At 34.0% G+C, this 24759-nt stretch overlaps 1 protein-coding gene across 3 annotated transcripts in view; it reads right to left on the bottom strand.

The window, feature by feature from the left end:
• Positions 1 to 410: 410 nt before the first annotated feature.
• GABRA1 (gamma-aminobutyric acid type A receptor alpha1 subunit) overlaps positions 411 to 24759 on the bottom strand; it is a 58907-nt gene continuing 34558 nt past the window's right edge. For 2 of the 3 annotated variants that reach the window (XM_008060141.2, XM_008060142.2), the window contains 4 exons: positions 20520 to 20663; positions 10311 to 10463; positions 4515 to 4717; positions 411 to 3268 (listed from right to left, as the gene is read on the bottom strand). In XM_008060141.2, coding sequence (XP_008058332.1) covers positions 2957 to 3268; positions 4515 to 4717; positions 10311 to 10463; positions 20520 to 20663 — 812 coding nt within the window. In that variant the 3' untranslated portion in view covers positions 411 to 2956. The remainder of the gene's footprint in view (positions 3269 to 4514; positions 4718 to 10310; positions 10464 to 20519; positions 20664 to 24759) is intronic. The other variant, XM_021713419.1, reaches the window with a different exon arrangement.

Genomic DNA, 24759 nt, shown 5'->3' with positions numbered 1-24759 from the left:
AAAAGAGTCACACAGATTACTAATGAAAGAGTGTTAGGAATGAACAGATAAGTTTTTAAAACTGTGGAAATTTTACAAATAAAATATCAAATCGTTAAAAAAATTAATAAATAAATAAAAATTAAAAATGAATAAACAAACCACTTTCATTTCAGCATCTTAATCCTGTCTATGTGTTTTACAAATTTTGAAGTGCTACTAGATATCAGATACCAGTTGTATAGGAGAATTCTATATTTTATGTGATTATTTTAAATCATAGGTCAGGATACATCTTTAAAAATCTTTCAAGTGGCCTAGGTTCCTGCTAACACTTGTTACTTTGATATGCTTTTAAACTAAAAATGAATTAAAACAGAGCAATGGAAAGTCCTTTTGAAAATGTGAAAAGAGTCAAATATTCCATTTTATTATTGAATAATATTAGCTTTATTATTATAATAGAATACAGTATGACATAAAATTAGGAGCTTTTGCTAAACTCTGTAAAGCAATACATGCATCTGCCATAAACAACCTTGATTCATGTTAGGTTTTATTGCCACTTCCCTGCACTAAGGTGCAATAAACATTCAGTGTCATCTTAAAAAAAAAAAAATTCCTGGGAGTAAACAGGAACTGCCCCTTATAAGAGTGTATCTTTATTTTCAAGGAAGACTTAATTAGTATTACATGGTTTAGCAAAGCACTGTAGAAAAGCTACATAGAATAATTTGTCTTTGATAAACTTTGCAATCAATGTTTACAGTAGAATACTATCCACATATACTAACAAACTAAGAAATGATAGAAATGCAGTCATTGCATAGCAGAAAGCAGACTATTAAGAAATATTCACATCTAATGAGCAAAATACAGACCAAAAGTTAGCCATGAGGAGTCTGGAAGATAAAATGTTCTCAATAAACACATTAAGTTAACGCCGAAAAATAACAAGATAAACAGCAACACAGAAGTTAGAGCCATAATTTATTTTATTTTCTATACATATTATCTACACAGGATACCAGAGGATGAAATGTCCTTGGTTCAGCCTTTATTGGCCTAGCTTGTGAAATTTAGGCAGGACCAAATCAAACAATGAAGCACATTTAAAAAGAAAACCAGAGTTTGTTTAGGAAAACACAGTGTATTTTCCTTCGTCATTGGATAGCAGCTTTTTGAGAAAAACATTGCTCAAAATGTGGGTATGGATCCCATTTGTTTTATTTGGCAATTATACTAACAGGTTTATGTTGTAGTATTCGAAATGTGTTTAGACCATGACCTGTGGATTCTGAACACTAAATTTAAATATCTGTGAAACTCTATCAGACAAAAGGAGACTTCAAAAATACCTTCTGCATAAATATTTATCTCTAAAACATCTGGGCAGTAATGAAACAGACTAGATATTTTATAGGAAGTATTAAAGGACCTCTTTTATTTAAAGCCCTTACATAGTACATCTACAAATATATTGCTACAGTATAAATGAAATGTAATATTACTCAATAAAAGCTATTTCCTGTACATTCTTTCATGAATTTTATATTTAATGCTACATATAGTACAACACTTACTGAAATAGTTGGTATCAGCAAATATAGCAATAGTATACAGTTGAATTTCTAGTGCCAACTAATGCTTCCCATTTTCTTTCTATATTACAGTAGCCTAAAATAGGGAAATGTTTTGTTGCATGACATGAACAGATAGAAACTGGTCTACTACTGTACACAGAACAACAGTTTGAAATTATAATTCTTCTCTACATAGGCGGACTTTATACCCATATGTTTTAAGTCTCATCTGATTCTTCCTGGCTGTTCTGTTCTTAAATGCAGGCTGTAAATGTATTTCCATAGCATTTAACAACATTCTAACAGCTAAAAGCAGTGATTCCTATGCAGTATTTAATAACACAACATTTAAAAAAGTAAAAAAAAGTACAATCTCATGCTGTATATTTACATATATAATTCATATATTCTATTTTTGTTTGCTATTCATAAATTTCAATCTAAAGCTCTTAATGTAGTTATATAAAAGAATACATTCAACAATTCTAGAGCTTGCAAAACGGTTTTGCCCCTCTAAAAACATCTTCATAATGAGAATCAAGTGATTATTGGGTCCATGTACTATCTGGAAATAAACAGGATGGAAAAGAGAATATTTTAAAATTCATTTAGCTGAGTTTAGTTTCTATTGAGTGTATGTGTCTATTAAAATGATTCTTTCTTGAGTCTAGTGGTAAAAGCCCAGGTGATAGTGAAATAGCCTATTTAAAGGAATTCTCTCCATTGAACTAAATGTGCTCTACAGTGAACAATTGCACCTTTGCCTATGAAATTTCCATGAATTTTAAAATAGCATTTTATGACAAAATAATGCATTAGGCATTTTTAAAAAGAGAAAGAATGGGAGATTTTTAGCTTTGGAAATAAAATGTTAAAGCTATACATCAGTTTAAGAACAAAACAAAAACATAAGCACATCATAGTTTGTGCAATAAAGACGCTGATTTTTAAAATACTTTCTTCATGAAACATTTATAATTTATCCTTTTAAACACTTTTACATAAAAATATTTTGACATATACAGTATTTTTTTAGAATATTTGGAAATATATAACTACAAATGACCTAGGGGGTATAGTTAAGTTTTATTTTTCTTCTACTTTTCCTCATATCTTTGAAACTTCTTCCCCCTCCTTTCCTTTCTTGTTCTGTCTCCTTCTGACATGATTTTGTTTTCTCACTTCCTCTCTCAGAATCCTGTCTCCAAGATGTATAGTCCGCTTTGCTTTGGACTTCCAGACAGGGATTTCTTGTTCTTATATGAATTATAGAAATAAGGAAAACTTCAAATTCTTTAAGACAGAGGCAATAAAGCAGACGGGAATTACTGCGTTGAGAACATAAAGCAATTCCCAGTGCAGAGGACGGAACAACAGAATGTGAGCAAAAGGACCTATTGATGTGGTGTGGGGGCTTTCAGTTGAGGCTCTCTGTTTAAATATGTAGCCCAGTAGACTAAGTTAAAGATTCCAAATAGCAGCGGGAAGGCTATTCTTGACAGTCGATCAATTTTGCTGACACTGTTAAAGGTTTTCTTGGGTTCTGGTGGTTTTGTTTCAGGCTTGACCTCTTTTGGTTCTATGGTTGCACTTTTAGCAATGGTGGCTAAGCCGGGGTCACCCCTGGCCAAATTAGGGGTGTAGCTGGTTGCTGTTGGAGCATAAGTGTTGTTCTTCTTAATGAGAGGATCCTTCACTTTCTTTGGCTGTAGAAGGAAAGAGTAAAGCATTTTGTTTAGTAAACTATGAGAAGCAGAATTATGAGTTGCAGAGCAAAATGAGCCTTACTTGGGAAACCAAATATATGCTTTATTTAAACTTAAGTAAATAATGCACAATTTTCTTATTTTGATAATTTTAAAAGGCAGACTATATTCTATAGTCATTGCATCGAGTGGTGGAGCATCACCAATTCTATTAAATATGGTAAATGGTACCACCACAATGGATCCTCTTACCTAACACATTTATGTATCTGTGGTTTAGATCAACATGGTTAAATAGACTTCTTTGCTGTCAATTCTTTCTTTCTGTTTAATATACTGTGACTATGTGACACAGTACACACCAGTACTCAAGTGTATTTGATAACAGAATTGAATCTTCAGGGACTATCTCAAGGTACTAGCAATCTACAGAATAGAATTTGGGAAAAGCTGCTGTCAAGAGAATCCCTTAGATTATGTCTAAACACTTTAAAGTCTCCATGTCTCTGACTTTGCTCTTCTTCCCACCATTCCAAGACTCATGTGCATTTTGACATGCTTTTCTTTCAAACCTCATAAAAAAAGATAGCACTCTCAGTGGTGATATAAAATCCACACTCTATCATTAGTTCTAACTGAGGGGAGCAAGAATATTCTTTAATTGATAATATTCTACAATGAGGCATTTCTTAGTAATTTCTGTATGCTATGATTACTAAAGCAAAGGTCTATTATGAAAAGAGAAAATGTGTCTGCCCTTGACTTCACTGAAAATTAAGGATAGTTCCCTTTGCAAACTCAGTTCAACTGAGGAATAAGTTGTAAACCTATGACCCATGTGATTAACCTCAGAAAAAAAGACTATGATTTTCAAGTTCTAAAAACTTATAATGAACTTGGAGAATAATGAATTTGAACAAGTTGATTTGCTCCTGATGTCAGATTAGTTAAAACTGTTCTCCACCCAATAGAAACCATTAATAACTAGTCACCTTTACCTTTATGTATCTCCTTTATTGTCTTCACTCTGCTCTGCATGTTTATTCACCCAAACAACCTATCCCTTTAGTGATAAAAAAATTGTCATAGCACTTAATCGTTTATGACATAAGAAAAAAGAAACACTCATTATTCCTTTCTCTGTATACTTCATCTAATTCCCCAGGTTCAAACACTCCAGCCCATAGGTTTAAAAATACATAATAGTGTTGTAGTGCTGTATTACAGTGACTATTAAAGCATGTACCTTTTCTGGCACAACGCTTTTGCCATCCCATGCATAACCTCTCTTGGTGAAATAGTTTACTGTGGCAAACTCAATCAGAGCTGAGAACACAAAGGCATAGCACACTGCTATAAACCAATCCATAGCTGTTGCATAAGCCACCTTAGGGAGGGAATTTCTGGCACTGATACTCAAAGTTGTCATGGTAAGCACAGTTGTTACTCCTGTAAAGAAAAAACAAACCTAAGTGAATATGAAAGTTTATACTACAAAATTTCATCACAGGAAGTTAGTCTAATTGAACAACAACAACAAAAAACATATGATAGAATGCTTTTCCTAGTTCATTCCATTTTGATTTTGGATGGATGTACTTAATTTAACCACAGTGCAGTTTGTGGTTCATGGTATGGCAGTAGTGAAGGGGATATCTTACAGAGATTATCTGCTCTGCTATTGAGGAGTTATTAATAAGTGAACTCTTTTAAATGAGCACTTTGAACATGGTGTCTTGATTTATTATATAGAAATCATAAATCTTCACTGTTTTCGATCAGTAATAAATCTCTAAATTCTCAGTTCTGGTTAATATTCTATCTGTGTACCTCAAATGCATAAGGGAAAAAGCCAGTGACTTCTTGATAATTGATAGATAATTATACCATTTTGGAATGATAATTTGCCACATTACTAACTGTTCTGCTTTTATACTATTTTTGCTGATTCTAAAATAGCCACTCCATTGAATAAATTCCTGAAACCAACACATATATAGATATACAAACACACATATATATACACACACATTATAATTTATTATCATAAGTTTTATATAACCTGCTAGAGGTGACATACTAAGAAGTAACAACACCACATTTGAACACAAGTTTGATTTAAATGTTCGCAATCTTCTTGTTTCTGCTAAATGCTGCCTCATCAGCTAAAGTTTACAAATCCATCCTCTGGTGATTAAAATGCCTTATATTCCAAGTCGTTTTCAAGTTGACCTTTTTTAGTTTATTTGTACAATTATATGAGATGGTATGTGAAAGATATCTTTTAATTTTAACTTAACAAATTAATACTATTAGCCTACGATATGTAATGCACTGTATTGAGTACTGAGGAACTACACTTTAAAGTTTATTTTTGAGGCATTTGAAAGTTTTTAATAAGCAATTTACAGTAACTCAGCCGGGGTAGTTCAGAATACATACTGTGGAAACACTGCTGACCTCTTTCAGTACCTAGTCCCAGTCTCAACACCTATTAGCTCTATGCCCTCAGGTAAGTGAGTTAACTTATAGGGACCTCAGTCTCCATATCTGTAAAAAGGGTGGTTTATCTTTCAATCTCTCTACTGTCTATGGCATTGTTGAAATCCTAGGAGAGAAAAATTTCTGAAAGTCACTCACAAATATAAATAAAAGTACTTCAAATATTATGAAATATTGATGTGAAAGGTGTTGTCATTTCTTGTGCTTAAAATCATATTTATAATTCTTCCTTTTGCTCAATTTTAAGAAAATAAATAGAGTCAGACTGTTGATTAGTAGCTAATTTTTATAAGCTGTGTTAAAGCAACCAGTATTTTCTAGTTTATAATGAATTTCAGGATAGATGGTCTTTGTAACTATATTAGGAAGTGATATGATTATGAAAAAACACTGATATTTTTATTGAATTGTAATTTAGACACAAGCTCAAATGTGTAGGAAATAGACTTACTTTGAGATTTAGGTATGTTACAGAAGTTCTGGGGCTTTATCCATATTATACAACCAACAAATAATTTAAGAAATATTAGCTGGAAAACTGTCCACAAATTTGCATATCAATGTTAACTTAAGCAGATAATAAGGTAATTAAAAGTCCAGAGCTACTGAGTTTCAAATTCCAGTTCTATAATTGCTGAATGACCTTGAGAAAATTGTTCAAAATCCTGAGCCTCTGTTTCTTAATTTTTAATTGATTTAATAAGTTTAACTCAGAAAACCATTATGAATATTAAATAAGATAATGCAATAAAGTGTTTAGCACTTAACCTGATACTTACTAAGGGCAAAACTAATCACTATTATAATTGACAACTTCAGTCCTTTTTGATAAATCCCTACTACAGTACATTCAATTTGTTATGTAGAGAGCTGTCAAAAGTAATGCAAAATAAGTATCCTTAAACCACATATATCCATAAATTAAGAGCAGTTACCCCAGTAAGAATGACCATCATTAATAAAACAAACAACAACAGATGCTGGCAAGGACGCGGAGAAAAAGAAATGCTTCTACCCAGTTGTGAGAATGCAAACTAGTGCAACCTCTCTGGAAGACAGTGTGGTGATTTCTGAAAGAACTAGAAATTGACCTTCCATATGACCCAGCAATTCCCCTATTGGGAAAATACCCGGAGGAACTCAAATCATTCTACAAAAAGGATATCTGCACACGTATGTTTGTTGCAGCTCTATTCACAATAGCAAAAACACAGAGCCAACCATGTTGCCCGTTGAAGCTGAACTGGATAAAAAAAATGTGGTACATATACACAATGGAATATTATGTAGCCATAAAGAAAGACAAACATATCGACTTCGCATCAACTTGGATGGATTTGGAGTTGATCATACTCAGTGATCTATCACAGAAACAAAGAACAGAGTATCATATGTTCTCACTTAGAAGCAGAACTTGAACAATTATAGTACCATAAGAAAGGAATTGGCAGTAGTGGGAAACTGTCAGTGGAGAGGAGTGGGATTGGCAGTTTAGGGACACTGCTAGGAGAAGGAGGGGCATACCTCATCAACAAGGTTACCTGCATAATCAGCGTTTGTATACCTAACCCTGAATTGTACCCCACATCTTTCTAATAAATTTTGAAAAAAAGAAATATTAAAAGGCAAACAATGTCTTTTTCTTCAAAAAAATAATAATAGCATAAGGAAAAGTGTGTATGTGTGTGTGTATGTATGTGTTTTCATATAATTTCTATCAGAAAAGGGAAAGGAATATACAGTCATACACAGTTGAGTAAAAAGAAAAAAGAGAAAACGGATAAAAATGTGTTAAACATATTAATTTCTAAGTACTGAGTCTGAAATTTTATATATTTTATTTTTCTCATTTTTTTACAGAATCATTTCAGTTTCCTTTTATTCTCATTTTACAGGAAACTAAGGGTCAGAAAGACAAAGTAAATTGGCTAAGGTCATATGGCTGGTAGGTGATGAGAGCGAATCTACAATTTGAATCTATTTGGAAGCAAAGTTATGTGGCTACATTGCCTCCACACAAGAAACAGCATGAACATCCAACAAATGATCTTTTAAGGCATAAAATAGACTCCCATTTTGTTACATTCTGAATGCCTTTTAATCAACTCATAAAGTTCAACTTATTTTATTTTGGATTTTTTTAAAAGTAAAACAAAGCAACAACAACAAAAAACCTTTCGGGCATCTCACAGAGCTCAGAAGAATGTGCTGAATTCAGAATAAGAAGAATAGAAACAAGTGTACAAAATAAATGTTAAAAGGCTAAAGGTCCTGAAAACTGTATTAGTGATTCTATTGAACTTAAAACATTAGAAGTGTATAACTTGAAAACACAAAAAATACTTGTCACAGTTGAGTCTATAGATGTATAGTTACATTGCCAAAGGGCATGATTCAGTTGAGATATCAGATTGTTGAAAATGTTAATAGTGTTTTCCACTTCAAAAACATCTTGAAACACTCTAGAGACTGTCCAAATAGAAAGGGTAGAATTTGTTGGGGGTGAAAAGGGGAAAAGTTATCTTTAAAAAAAATTTTTTTCACTGTAATACTGATCTCATATAATAGATATGTTCTATGTCTTTAATTCGCTTTTTAAGAAAAATTTCCTAGTGAGTAAAGGTCTCAAATGGCATATATGTATAGATTATATTCACAAGAATTCAGTCTTTAGTGATGCAAAACAAGTTAATATCGACAAATGATGATGGAAAAAATGAGTTGGAAATGAATTATTCTTTCGCTCTGCAACAGAAATCATTCTGGATCTTAATTTAGCTGTGTGTTCAAGGTATGGCTAGATCAAAGATTTGGAGGCTCCAAAATGGAAGCATCTTACCAAGTTCAGAATAAAGACACTTTGCTGGACATTCGTAGTGGAGTCTTACTATTTTTCTGAGATATCTAATTTTTCATACCTTCCCTGTTATAAAAGGAGGAAAGTATTCCCTGTTCAGAAATAATCTTCAATTTACATCCTAAGTCTCTTAAGACTCTTATTGTGTGGCATAGTCTTAAACACAGCTGGTACCTAGTTGGTATTTGTGGAACGAACCTTGATAACTGCACCTTTCACCAATAAACATGTGATCGCTATATTCAAATGAAGTTGACCACACAACCCCATTGCATATCTTGCTATTGCAGCAGGATAACATGGAGGTGATGCTTTAACATTGTCATTGGCCGGGCTACGTGGCTCAGCCTGTAATCCCGCAATTTGGGAGGCCGAGGTGAGTGGATTGCCTGAGCCCGCGGGTTCGAGACCCACCTGGGCAACTTGGCGAGACCTCATCTCTACAATAAATCAAAAAATTAACCGGGCGTGGTAGCACACGCCTGTAGTTCCCGTTACTTGGAAGTCTGAGGCGGAAGGATCGCCGGCGCCCAGCAGGTCGAGGCTGCAGTGGCCGGGAGGGGCCAGTGCACTCCAGTCTGGGCGACTGAGTGAGACTCCAACTCAAAAAAAAAACCATCATCATTAAGATAATTGACTTCAGAGTTAAGTGCTTGGCTTTTGCTCCTAACTGCACCTAGTAGTTTCTAACCTTGGGCAGATAATATCTTGTTCCTTAGTTTTCATTTTTTCAAAGTGGGGATAATAATAATAGATAGAATTTTTCTTTAGGTTCAAATAAGAAATATGGGCTAAATTACATAGAATAGTGTCTGGTATAAAAGCACTTGATGAGTATTAGCTATCATTTTATGATGATTCAAATTTTAAGCTCCAGAATATAACTTTCATGAGGGGAGTAGTAGTTTATGCCCAGTTTACTACTGCTTCTGTGCCTAGAACACAGAATTACCTCATAGCAAGTTTCAAATAAAAATGAATTGAATTGTGAGTCAATAAATTTACTGTAGTGGAGTTTTTCATTTTTATCAGTCTGAAAATTACAATTAAGATAGTAAACTGGGACACAGGCAGGAAATATCTTTTAATATGAAATACAAACTCTAAAACAATACCTTAAGAGAAAAGTTTTCCCATTAGTAAAAGATGATTTATTCCATTATATTGGTTTAACTTGAGGTATTTAGAACATATTTTGAAAGACAAAACAAACATTTGTAATCTTTAGGAGTACACACATTAGGAAAAGTGAAGAATTCCTTACTGATATAATGGTTATTAATTAGATCTCCCTACTCAAAGAAACTGGACATTTATAAATGTAAAGAAGTCATTATGCTGATATTTTCTAAGATTCTCATAAATGCAGGGATTCATGTTACTTTTTCAAAATGTGTTATTTAAACATTAAGGATTTTGTGTATGTGGTTTTACTCTGGTATAATTCATTAAATGCCTTTTTCACTCCACTTCTATCTCAAAATATCAAATCAAATGTTCATTAATACCATCTATTCATAGGTACTAAAACAACATGCTGTTTAAAGAAAATATTTTTAATCATACTATAATAAGAATGGTACTTCCTTGAACTTTTCCATTGTAGTAACCTCATATTTTAGTGTGTAATGACTTTTTCATTATCTTTGCAATGTCACACATATGTTATATATTAGCACTTACCAAAGACAGTTCTTGCTGGTACAGATTCTCTGTTGAGCCAGAAGGAGACTTGGGATAGAATAACTGTCATTATGCATGGCAGGTAAGTTTGAATAACAAAGTAGCCAATCTTTCTCTTCAAGTGGAAATGAGTGGTCATAACAACATATTCTCCTGAAGGGTGAAACAGATAGTGAGGGTGAGCAATTTGACCTTGAAAAAGGTTATCTCTAAGGTTTACTATGAGCAGCTAAGGCTTGGAAGTTAGACGCATCTTTCTCCATGTGACATCCAGATCATAGAGAGAAAATATTTTATTTAGACAAGGAAAGAAACATTTTTAACACACACCAAAGTGGCTTTGAGAATGAGATTGAGGTGCCAGAGTCATCAAAGATATTCTTACCGCCTAATTCGAATACATCATATATTTAGAAAGCAAATCTGAGCTATGTTTGCAGATTGGCTTTAATGACTGAGAAGACAATGAGCTAAATCTTGTGACATACATCAGTGAATCAGAAACAGATCAGAATCCCAGTGTGTCCATTACATGACAGATCCACAATATCTACCAAAGAAGCTTTGGTGTGCAGATCAGGACAGTTTAATTCTAACTCTAGCACTTCCTTAAGTATCTTTCTGGCCTCTGATGAGTAACTTAGCTTGGCCTAATCTACAAAATGAGGAGAGTGGGGTAGAATCCATTGTTCCTCAACATTTATGTTAAGCATCACCTGGGAAACTTCTGAAAAATGTAATTCCTCAAATCCCACCTAGATTCACAAACCCTATTTTGAACTACTAGGAGAATCTGTACTTATAACCAGTTTTTGTTCCAGGCCTGGTCTGGGGAAAAAATGAACTAGTTAGGCACTCTCTATGGTCCTTAAATGCTCCAAATTTCTTTTTCATTTAGACGGATGAAGCAGTAGACACACAATCCAAGTTACAGCAGGGACTTATTTTTATTTGTTTTATATTTTTGCAGTTACAAATCTTAGAATTGTTCAGCCTTATAAACTCAAAATACATAGCTATTTGTGGGTGGGTGGGAGAGTGATAGATGTATTCTAGTTAACAAAGCATCATTCACATTTCTCCTTCCTTTTACTTCCAAATTTTGTCCTACATGACCTTACACTTTTATCTCAGGTTATGGACATCTGACTTCAGTCCCTATAATGTGACTACAACTGCTCAGGATGTTTAATCTTAATAATTAATGCCCCTTTCTCAGTCTTCAAGCTGGCTGCTCACCTTCTTTACAGATTGAAGTAATGACTGTCACTGCCTCATATGGATAGCAGACCATAATTTCCATTTTGCTTTATCCCTTATGCTTAATTTATTTTTATAACTCACTGATTATTTCGATAAGACATTATTTATTGAGTTATTTATATTTGTCAGACACTTTTTTCCTCTTTCTTTAAAGTAAATGTAGAGGTTCCTTAAAAAATGAGGTATAATTTTGTCAACAGCTGTCTTCCTTACTGTTTCTTGACTCTAACAAGGAATTCTTCATCTCACCCCATTCCTATGTTATCTTTATCTAGATGTGCAGATGGTAGCAAAATCTACATCTATAAGTGACCACATCCTCAAAATAATTATCTGTGCTTCCAAATCTAGACCAGACAATATCTGTCTCACATACACTGGTTTTTCATTGACATCACCAACTAAATTTGATACAGACTTTCATCAGCTAACTTTCTTACAAAAGAATGACCGGCACATGGCAGTGCTTCTTCTCCACTGGGATTCTATTTTAATAACACTATAATCTATCTATTCATTCAGGTTAAAAACTTAGAATAAATTCTTGGATGTTAGGTGATACTTTAGAAAGAGAGAAGAAGAAGTCTGTTGATCATCACACTTTCAATTTCACCTGTGCAGTATCTCTGATTCTATCTACTCTTATCTTATAGTCACTGTGCTTATCTCCTTTGTAGGTTTATCACAATATCCTATTAACTATCTTGTTTGCCTTTAGTCACATTCTAATTAAAATTTCCCTAAATTTTGATATAGAGTGATCTTGCACTAATTTTATGCAATCATGCCACTAATTTTCTTACATACTTCAATAGATTCCAGTTATCTATATCAGAGTTTTTAAGCCTCACCACTATTGGCATTGGAACAAATAATTGTTGGTTGTAGGTGACTGTCCTATGTACTGAAGGATGTTTAGCAGCATTCCTGCCCTCTGTTATAATATAAAGAGTCTCCAGTTCTACACAGTAACAAGCAAACTCTAATCTATAATTGCAACTATTCACATCGTAGCACTCATAAGCATTGCATTTCCATGTCTTTCTATACATTTTCAAGTTTCAATATCTTGGTCTACAAAATGTCTTTGACATTTTCTGTGGCTGAATATTTTGTTCATCTATAGGTTGGGATCAGCCCAAGTACTAGGTCTTCAGTGAAATGAAAGAAATGTCTTGCAGAGGAAAATACATTAGTGTTGGAAGCAAGTAAACTTGAGTTCAAAGTCCAGATCTTGCTGTGTGGTCTTAGGCAACTCACTTAAACTCTCTTGGTTTTCCTTTTTGTAAAATAGTCACAACTATAATATGGAGAGAATAAAGTATATTGGCTCTAAGATCATACTACCAGAGGTGTGAAAAAAGGTATACACATTTTAAGAGATGGTAGCAATGTGTAGTATGACATTCATGCAAAAGATGGTGTTAATCAAATGAATGCTAGCATCATCATGCAATAGGCGGGACAGTCAAAGAAAATGGTGGAAGCATGGTAGTTGTTTGAGGAGCACAAGGCCATTTTGAAGTGGTATTTGAAATTTGAGAACATTGTGGAAGTTTAATGACAATGGAGGAGTGAATATGCAATAGAATTTCCAACATGCCTGACAAGTGCACACATTCTTGATAAGTTTGAAACACATGGTACTGTGTGTGATGTGCACAAGAGAAGATCCAAGAGGCCTACCACAGCAACAAACCTTGGAGTAGGTTGCCATAATCAGAAGTGTCTGGTTGCTGATCGTCCCCTTTTAGTATCTCTTCTGATTGCAGAAGTCAAACATGACTTGTGTTCATCTTTTGTTATTGTTATATATTGAGTATTACAATTTAAATACAGTTTTTTCCTATCTTAAAATGTGTATGCATATTTTTAGCATCCTCTGTATAAAAGTAAGTTAAAATAAATTTTAGTTCCTTTCTTTGTGTTTTTCACTATTCTCCCCAATCCGAATTGATAGAAGTGTTGGTAGAAGAAACACATTCACTCTCTACAGCAGGAAATTATTTACACACTGTGTATTGTTTCATTATTAATTGTTCTTAAAGATAAATGCCTTTAATGGAATACTTAATTCATACTTTCAATTTTATTTATAGTTCTGATGATATCTTATACTTTGTATTTTGGTTATTTAAATGCATGTATCTCTCTCACCAAACTGAAAGTTAATTGACGAGAGGTTAGTCCTTTGGATATGTGTGTATATATCACGACCTTCCATATATATTTATATATATATATATTATATATATATATATATAATTCAGAATTCAATATCTGCCTAGGGTGAAAGTGGTTACACTGAAGTTTAAAGTCACTTACTCAAAATAGAATTCATAAGCATCTTTCTTTTGAAGAATAAACAAAGTATTAAATAATTTCTTACTATTTTCTGTATATTCCTTTGGTGATGTTTCCAAGGTCATTTGAAAAGTAAGAAGTTATCCAAATTTGAGAAAAGTGTAAAAAAACAATTTTCCCAAAACTCTGCTAAAATATAGCTTGTGTGGACATACCCATCTTATATTTCATCATCCCAGTGGTGCACATTGTTTTGCTTACAATTCAGGAAATGTTGTCTGCAAAATGTCACCAGCTCAAAGAAAAAAAAATCCATCTAGTATATAATATCAGAAAAAATGAATGTCTATATACCATTATCTTTTGCTTCCCATGTGTCATTTTTGCTCAGATTCTGAAAATAATAAAATGTTTGGAAATCTAAAGAGCTATTATTTGACATTATATTTGTTTTATAAACAACTTCTCAAACAGATAAGGGGAGGAATAGGAGGAATTCCAATGTTTTGAAATCATCTTCCAAAATTAAATAAAATATAAAAAATAATTGACACAAAAAAAGGAAAAAGAAGGGCAACAAGAATAGAAACATGTTGTAATAGCTTAAAATGAAAGAAACAATCACAAAAATCCAGTCTTCTAAATTGGATCGCAAGAATATGTCTAGACATTAAGTGCTTATGTGCTAAGCATGTCAAATTCTGTTCTTCCAATTCAACATTCTAGAAGACTTGTAATTCAAATATCCTTTCACATTATCTACCCCTGAGGGAAGACTGTAAATTAGATGTGACTATGTTTCTGATACATTACAATGCAAAATTAAGGAGAGTAGAAGAAAAGAAGTAGGGTTATAATTTTGTAAAGCAGCACTAAGGATCTATTTAGACCTGGCTTACGATTTTTGCCTCCTCAATTGTTAGTTACTTAAAGATACATACCTTGCTTAACTTATTTTGGCCTCAGTTTTATTTGTCAAATTAATATTATCATATTTAACTTAACTGTTTCTGGGGATGCTCTGAGGATAAAATTGAATAATAGATATGAACGTACTTTAAAAAATTAGAGTCCGATGCTTATCTGAAGTGTAAAGATAGAAAAGACAGAAGTGTATTCTCTCTCTAGCTTACATAATCAACCATTCAGTCATTTCACAAAATTGTATTGAGCATTAATTCCGTGTGAAGCTGCCATTTTTTTCTTAGTATTCTAAACTTGGTATTTTCTATAGATGCTACGATTTCAAAAGGTATGATGTATTAAAAGTCTTAGCCAGGCTTGCTGGCTCAGTCTATAATCCCCCGCCTTTGGGAGGTTGAGGTGAGTGGACTGCCTGAACCCGCGGGTTCGAGATCCGCCTGGACAACTTGGAGAGACCTCATCTCTACAATAAATTAAAAAAAAAAATTAGCTGGGCGTGGTAGCGTGCGCCTGTAGTTCCAGCTACTTGGAAGCCTTAGGCGGAAGGATCGCTGGAGCCCAGCGGGTCGAGGCTGCGGTGGCCGGGAACGTGCCACTGCACTCCAGTTTGGGTGATAGAGACTTCAACTCAAAAAAAAAAAAAAAAGTCTTATGGGTAGGTGGTTATATTTTCATACTGCTTCACAGATTTACTGAAATAAAGAAATAAGGTGACAATGATTATAGTTCTAGGTCATTTAACCTCTCTGGATCTGTTTTCCCATTTTAACTATAAATGGTTTAACCAGATAATCATAGAAGTCTTTTTTCCCCTCTCCAGATTTCACATTCTATGATTGTAATTATCTCTCTGGAGATGATGCACTAGGCTTTATCAAGGAAAGTCCTGAAGCTCTTTTGGTGAATGTGGATCACCACTTTCACTCCATGGTCAAAGAAAAAAGTTCCTTTTCTCATTACCTTGATCCTGCAGGGTCATCCTTAAATCAACTCATCCACTGAATACTCTGTGTTTATAAGAGAATCCCACATTTTCTCTTAGTTCTCGTTTTAAGAATTAACAATAGTCACTAAGAAGAAACATTTTTATTCACAAAACTAACCTACATTCCCTATAATCAAATTCAATTAGTTAAATTTGGAGAATTTCTAATCATAACTATATGTTTTTAAAACATTGCATGTTATTACATTCTTATTGTTTTACGGGCACCGGTATTAGTATTATGCTCAATAACCAATTTAATTATTTTATTTTCCTGTATAAGTCATATTTCATCCCCATAAATCACTGTTTTAATTTTTGCATGGGCTCTTCTTTAATAATTGCTTAGGAAGCATAAAATGATGTGGTGGAAAGAGACAGGGACTTACGTTTGAGATCTAGTTCTAAAGTCTCTTCCCTCATACTTCAAGTAGATATGGTATCTTCCTCCATTTTATGCTAACATGTAGCTCTTCTGTTCTAGCTCTATCATTATTAGTTGTAGTAATATCTGATAACGTATTGCATCATTTTAGTACAACAGACACTCTTCTAAGCAATTTACATGAGTTTTCTCATTTCCATCTCACAGTACCTCATGAAGTGATACATGAGAAATAATGAAGAGATAAATTGAAAGACTTGCCAAAAGTCACAATTAATAAGTGATAAAGCCAGTGTATAAACCTTTGTAGTATAACTCCAGAGTCCACACTCTTAATGACTATGCTTCTCTATATCACATGTCTATGTTCCCTGTTGCTTGGATGTCATGTATTTGAGAGTACATACTCTGCAGCTAGACTACCCAAGTTCAATTTTCAGCTTTAACACCTTCCCCCTGTATGACCTTAGAAAAATGGTTAAATGTTGCTGGCTCCCAAATATATCTCATCTGTGAAATGGGGATAGTAATAATACTTAAATCCGAAGATTTTTGTGAGTATTGAATGTGAAGATTAGAACAGTGCCCAAACGTTAGCCACTTATCTCATTCAACCAAGAACTTCTTGAGGGTAAGGGCTGTCTGTCTTTCATCTCTCTTCTCCAGGTCCAATCACATTGTCAGACACAGTAAATAAATAAATGATCGAAGGAATAAGTGGATGAATAAATGAATGAATAATAGAGAATTGTATGGGATTTGAAACATGACTGCAATAGTGCACCTGTAGTAGTTTTCCTCTGCCAGGTGAATAAACGCACTTCAAACTAAGGCTCTAACTAAATTTTCTTTCCCTAAATTTAATGGCAAACTCCAAGCAAAGGATTTTACCTCTAATGTATTTGCACCGAATTAGAAATTCAAATGTTGTGTTAGGAACCCCATCTTTTTTCCTCTTATGTAAATGAAATATTTTGACCCGAAAGAGGTCAGTAGTATTGTGTGCTTATGTGTTCACACGTGTGTTGGTGGCAGGCAAGAAGGACAGCACCTTCTTTCAAGAGGTGATCTAAGTGATTCTCACCCCATGGAGAATTTTAAGACAGAAGAAGATGGTTTTTATCTTCTCATTCTCGATGTGTGTGCTCTCTCTTGGCATCATTTTCTAGTCTCCTAGCAGAAACAGGGAGGTAATAGCACTCAATGCCACTTATCTTCATGTTATCAAGACTCCACAAAGATATGCAAAATATAGCATTGCAGACCACACACAAAGATCCTTGTTTCCTTCTACTGAAATCTCCAAGGGGGATTCTTGATGAGCTAAAGTGGACCCAGAAGTTATGTAATTTAGCGTCTTATTGTGGAACTGAAAACTTACATAAGTGGGAAACTGCAAGGCGAGGGGGAGGCACACCTCATCAACAAAGGTACCTGCATAACTAACATTTATATACCTAACCCTGAATTGTACCCCACCCACATCTTCAAAATAAATTAAAAAAAAAAAACATACATGAAACTAAGCTCCCATATTTGAGAATTTGCTTATTATTCTCCCCATTCCTCAATATTCATTTTGTAATGACAATAATAATCTCTTATGTTGTGAGGTTAAAGTGTGTTTGTTTCTCTAGCACAGAATAACTATTTCTAATAAATCTAGTCTGTGAGGTATAGTCAGCTTTAGGGCAGTTGGCTAGGCTAGTGTCTCATCCTGTTGGCCATTTGTTGACTGTATTTTTTTTCTTAGTAATTATAATGTAGGTAGGTTATATCTTTGAGAAACCACAAGTTATTTTGACTGAGCCACCAATTTTGCAGACATGGATCTGGGGCATAAAGAGGGTTACAGTGACATGGTTAAAGTCATCAGTGCTAGAACTAGAATGGAGGCACTTCCTCCTCAGAGCAACCATTGGGGCTTCATCTATACTTCTGCTATTGCATGTATGCTACTGGATTTAAATTGTTCTGAAACATCCTCCAACTTCCATTCTAGCAATAACATATGCTGAGTTCCATATGGAAATTGTTTGTGTGCATTATTCTGAGTGCCCTTAGCCAAGAACCGTGATTAAATGGCCCCAGACACAGACGAAGAAAATGAAAAGCCAACTCCTGCAACAATTCTTCCTCGATTATTTCTGGGCTGGATCATTTCTTTTTTTATTCACTGATTCAAAGTATTTATTTAGTGCCTCCTATGTGTTAGCTACTAAAGAAAATAATAGGGATACAGAAACAGACATGGTCCCTGCCCTCACAAAAATGTTAATTACAGCACTTACTACCCATTTTGATAATTACAGTTTATGTGTCCATTCTCCCTTAGACTTCAAATTCCATGACAGCAAGATCTGTGCCTTGTCTATCATTGGATCTTTAGTGCTTACCATAATATCTAGCTTATAACGGCATTAAAAATTTTAAATGTAAACACAATTTATCTTTTCCAATATAGCATGTTCTGAGGAAGAAAAACTTTCAGTATTTTCCATGTTTTGGGATATTTTCAAAACAACGACTATTACATATCATTTGAACACCTACCATATTATACAGGACTAAAACAACAACTATTATATATCATTTGAACACCTATTATATTATACTGTGATATTTTATATTTATTTCATTTTTAGTGCAATATTATAGGATTCTCATTCCTTAGATGATACCAGGGTTTCCGAATGGATAAATGACTTGCCAATGTCTCAAAACTTCTAAATGACAGAACCAGAACTTGAATTCACATCTTTCTCACTGCAATGTCTATGACGTTTCAACTATGTCACTTGCATATCCAAAAAGAGCAGAACTGAAGAACTATCTTCTTCATTTTTAAAACAATAAGAGTCAAACATGGAAGCTTCCAGCCTAACTATGAAGGTTTTTAAGAAAGCAAAAGTCAGATCCTGCTAAGCATAACTGACCCAATATTTATAGTAAGAAATGTTGTACTATTACTTGAATGTGTTAAAATTGTGAGGGTCCTGATATAAAGTTTAAAATCGAAGGAGGTCCTTTTTTTTCTGAGAAAAATAGCATCACTGCCCCCTATTTATTACTAAATCATTTTTCTTTAAAAATCTCAAGTCAAAGCAAATGAGACCAACTTAAATCTTATAAGATATTTATAAAAAATAGTTATTGAACTTTGTTAAAGCTTTCAATAATTGAACATATTTAGAAATATTGAGCTTTGAGGGCATAAACTTTTCTCATTGTAGGAGTTTTTATGTATAATTATCTGGTATGATGATCACATTTGAGATAAAACAAAATGAATACTTACATAACAAAACTCTTTTTTTTTATTGTTTGAAGGTAATTTGAAAATTTGGATACAGTTGTTTAACAGTATCTGATCTAGTTCTCAGCATACCATCAATAAATCGTTATAACACTAAAAAGGATGGCACTCTTCGCCACTTTTAATTCTAAAATAGAGTGATCAGTAATGTGACTGTGTTTCTGTTAGCTTTAGCTACAGAAAATTCTCATCTATAGATACAAATGGTTTTGTAAATAGAATTGGCTTTCTGATGTTTCATATGCAAAGATCACTGCCACAAATTCAGCAAAATTCATAGATTCATACCAATAAAAGAGGTCTGAACTGTATTAATAGGTAATGTTTACGAAAAGCGTTTTATGTGCCAGGAATTGTGATAACTGTTCTTTTTTTTGTTTTAGCTGGAGTCTCACTCTGTTGTCCAGACTGGAGTGTAGTGGCACGCTCCCAGCCACCGCAGCTACAACCTGCTGGGCTCCGGCAATCCTTCTGCCTCAGCCTTCCAAGTAGCTGAAACTACAGGCGCGCACTACCACACCCGGCTAATTTTTGATTTATTGTAGAGATGACGTCTCGCCAAGTTGCCCAGGTGGGTCTCTAACCCATGGGCTCAGGCAATTCACTTACCTTAGCCTCCCAAAGCGTGGGATTATAGGCTAAGCCACAGAGCCCAGCTGATAACTGTTCTTTATAAATTTAATGTATTCCTCTCAACAACCCTGCAAGATAACTGCATTAACCTAGCTTGACTGATAAGTAAGGATTTAATCTAGATATTCACCCTTGAGACTTCACATATCCATCTGCTGAGCTACAGTTATCACATAGAACCAAACCCTTATTTGCAAATAGAGAAATAGAGGCCAAAAGGCATTACATAATAGGCCCAAGGCTATAGGTCTACACTATCTCCAAGTTTAACTAAGTCCCAGTTTAGTGCAATTTTCTCCTTCCTCTACTTGTGTTACTGAAGGAATCACTGAGTTCCCACACCTCACAAAATATAATGTTGGTCCTTCTCCATATTTGAAGTAACCAAAAGGTACTTACCTGTACTTGACTGAACAATTCCAGAATCTACTGTTTGTCCAAGAAGATCATACTGATTTAGACGTGATCCATCTTCCGCTACAACCACTGAGCGTGCTGGCTCTCTTGTCCACTCATAAACAACTTCTGCTCTTGTGTAAGCATCTAAATGGAAAGAACAGAAAATTATTCATGTATTTTTCCACTTTGAGTCTCCTAATTAGTTAGTGTTTTTTACCAGCTATATATTTTCTATCTCATGGGTCTAAGGGAAGGCTACGAAAGAAGAACTCACAGCCTTTAATTTTTGAAAAATAAAACACAGTTTTCCTTTCTACAGCTTTGCTGACTCTTTCAGTCATTTATTCACCCTTTCAACAAATAGCTGTTCAGTATGTACAAAGGACAAAGTGTTATGCTGGAGATACAGTAGTGAGCATAACAAACAAGTTTCCTGATCTTCTGGAGTATACATTGAAGTGTTGGGGACAAAACAGATAAGCCAATAAATATATAATTTCAAGTAGTGCTAATGTAATAAAGCCAGACACAACTGGATAAACTGACAGAGAATAAAGGAGTGGGGATATAGTAAAAAAAACTCAGAGAGAATCTCTGAGAAAAGACATTTATAAAAATGCATAGCATAAGTGAGAAAGTGAGTCATGTGCAAGTCTTGGGAAAGGGTTTGCCCAACAGACAAACTAACAATTTCTTTTTCTTAGTATTATAAACTCTAATTCCATTCAGGTTACTGCAAAGTTCTTGATTTTGTTCTTCTTTATGGCTGTGTAATATTCCACTGTGAATATTTGTATACCTAACCCTGAATTGCATCCCACAATTAAAATATATATATATTTATATATATTGCATCCCACAATTAATATATATATATATGTATATATATATAAAATATTCTATTGCAGGCACAAACTTGTCTACTTTGAGGAAGACCAATGAGACTAGAATGAATCACATGAGAGATGAAATGAATTTATAAGCAGCAGCTTCAATCGGATGATGAAGAGTCAAAAGAAGGTCACAATAAATGTGAAAAGGAGCACTGGAAACTTTGCTGCACTTCCATTTGCAAAGGAAGTCTGAGTTTTCTTTTTATTGTGTTGATTATTCTTTATATAGATATTTATCATTGTAACAATGTATTTATATTTGCTATGTCACTTTTAACTTGGCCATAACTTATGCAGGCTGGAGGATGAGTCTGTAAAATAAGAGACAAAGAGAAGGGGAAGGAATTCTATAGCTTTTCTGATTTGTAGTTTCGGAGCATTTACTTCATGTAGGTTGAAATAATGATACATATGCTCTTCTGTTTAGAAGTAGAATAATGTTTAAAATGTAAGAAATATCAACTAAATAACATTAGAGAAAGAAGCTGTTTCCAGTGTTCTTGAGGGGAAGGTCTGACTGTAAAAGTTGGTACTACAATGAGAGCTTGACTCATTGGCCAATGGCCAACTTCTCCATTAAGCACACTCGGCATGGGACCCAGAGCCCTCAGTACTTTTAGGAGGCCACCAAAATGTTTTAATTTCTTTTAAAACCAGAAAACAAAATGAGTATGGTCTAACTAGATTATATTCACTTTTGTACCAACATCATAATAATATATAATTTTATTTTTGTTTTATGGAGAGATGCCCTCCAGAGGCAAAAGTACTAGGGCCCATAAACGTCATAAGACAGTTCTGTTGACCAAGTCCCAACTCCTAGTCAACCAGACTTGCATGTTGTGTTCAAACACATATTTGCCCAAGCTAGCATGTTATGAGGTATTAAATTATGGTTGCTTTTTTACATGGACAGGAGGCTGCCTGAAAAACAGATACAAATCATACCTCTCAGTTTCTGAAACAAAGCTTCTAAAATAACCCATTTTTTTGTGGTAAATGATGCAGAAAAATGTAGTCAGTGTTCCCTGATTTTACATGGGTATCCTGCCAGCTCTGGCATAATTCCTGAATCAACTTATAATCATATATCTTTTAAAACCTTTTTTAAAAAACACAAACAAATGTTTTTTAAAAGTTTGAGAAAATGAACTAGAAATTAATTTGGTGGTTCATGAGACATGTAAAAGTGGCAAATAAATAATCTGGAAATTTGATATTGACTTTTTTTCTAATGATGGTTGTTCTCACAAACTTGAAAAAAGCATTTCAGCATTATACACAGAAAGATTATTGTACCTTTTAGGAGGCTATGAAATTTGATTTTTAAAAACATCTCTTAGAAGAGGGCAAACACACTACTTTGAGAAAGACCATACTGCTTACAATTCGTAGTTACCCACATTCAGTAAGGTGTATTTTTTGATTACAATAAATTGTTAATTTTTAGTGCAAGACTCTTACTTAAAAGACACATTGAGTTTATGGTAACATGTAACGATTGAATGTTCAACTTGGAAATGCCACAAACGTCATAAAGTTTAATTGCACTTTACAGATGGTAAACTGGGGTACAGAACATATAAAAATTTGTTTAAGAGTTCATCATTAATTAGTCAGAAAACTAAGATAAAGACTTAGGATGCCTTTCATTTGAACCGACTGCTGTTAATAAGGTAAATTTCTAGGCAAAAACTGTGTATTAGGTGATCATAAACCAAGCAGGGATATTTGTTTGTCATGCAATTAGTGATAAAGTCAGTTATGGATCTTGTGTCATTTCACAACAAAATAACCCCCTTGCCTTTATATTGCACTCATTACTAAGAGTGCCTGGACCCTATCTTTATATTTTGTCAATGGTGTCACTGGGCTGCTAATATCATTGAACATATAGAAGGCTGCCTATACAGAGTTGTATATAGAAGGGAAAATGTATTACCATTGACTTCTCATTTTATATAATTTTTGTGGGGTTTTTTTGGAAATTTCTTAGAGTCACCATTGTATATGAAAATGTGTAGACCATCTACTACCAGCATGACATCATTGTGAAAATGCAGATTACTCATTATTCACATCTCTGGAGGGAAATCTTCCAAAATCTAGAGCAGATTCACATGATGAAAGTTGTTATTTTAAAACAGAAAAACCAGACATACTTAAAATCTTAAGCTAGGTGATATATCCTTATTGTTTCTTCAAATTTCAGTAGTTGGAAAGTAGTTTCTATGAAAATTTACTTAATTTGAAGCTTCAACATAAGAAAAATAATGTTAAAAAGAGTTTTCAACTGTTTAGTCAAATATTTTAAGCTATGATTTCAAATAAATCATATTACCCAAGAAAGATTTTTTAGAAACAACAAGATTTGGGTTAGGGTTATGAAAGAACTTTGTAGTGCTAAGAAACTGGGAGCACAGATTTAATATCAGAAGAGCAGTTACTAATTGCCACTCTCATTTCTCTTTTATGAACCTCTGTTTTTCCATTTATATAAGGAAGGTGGACTAAATAATGTCTAAAATTCTGTCACTGCAAAGAATATGATTCCATTATTTTTTATGAGTACATAGTATTCTATCATGTATATGTACCACATTATCTAATTCACTGTTGATGGACAACTAGTTTCGTTCCAAGTTTTAGCTATTATGAATAGTGCTCACACAAAATAATGAAATCATGTAGTTTGCAGTGACATGAATCCATCTGGAGGGCATTACTCTGAACAAATTAATGCAGAAACAGAAATCTAAATGTCACATGTTCTCATTTAAAGGTGGAAGCTAAAACTGGGTATACACAGACATAAAGATGAGAACAACAGACACTGAGGACTCCAAAACTGGGGAGGGAAGGAAGAGGGCAAGGATTGAAAAACTAGTGAGTTCCATACTCACTGGTTCGGTCACGAGTTGCATAGAAGCCCAAACCTCACCATCACACAATATAACTATGTAACTGACCCGAGCTTATAATTCCCTAAGTTAAAAGAAAATCTTTTAAAAAGCAAAATGAAGGTATGTATTGTTCACAATTAATTTTAAATTCCAACTAATTCCTCTCTCTTGGTTTACAAAACACTGAACTTGATGGTTAGTTAAAAAAAACAACAACAATCATTTATTAAGTTCTTACTAGATCCAGCACTTGCCTAGATCTTTTTTTTTTTTTTTTTTTGAGTTGGAGTCTCACTCTGTCGCCCAGACTGGAGTGCAGTGGCCGCTCCCGGCCACCGCAGCCTCGACCTGCTGGGCTCCGGTGATCCTTCCACCTTGGCCTTTCGAGTAGCCGGAATTACAGGCATGTGCTACCACGCCTGGCTGATTTTTTTTTTTTTTTTG

Source organism: Carlito syrichta, unplaced genomic scaffold (assembly GCF_000164805.1).
Source record: "Carlito syrichta isolate Samal-C Ts95f unplaced genomic scaffold, Tarsius_syrichta-2.0.1 Scaffold304534, whole genome shotgun sequence".
NCBI classification, from domain to species: domain Eukaryota; kingdom Metazoa; phylum Chordata; class Mammalia; order Primates; family Tarsiidae; genus Carlito; species Carlito syrichta.
Note: the sequence above shows the minus strand (reverse complement) of the source record. Positions and strands in the feature narration are given on the sequence as shown.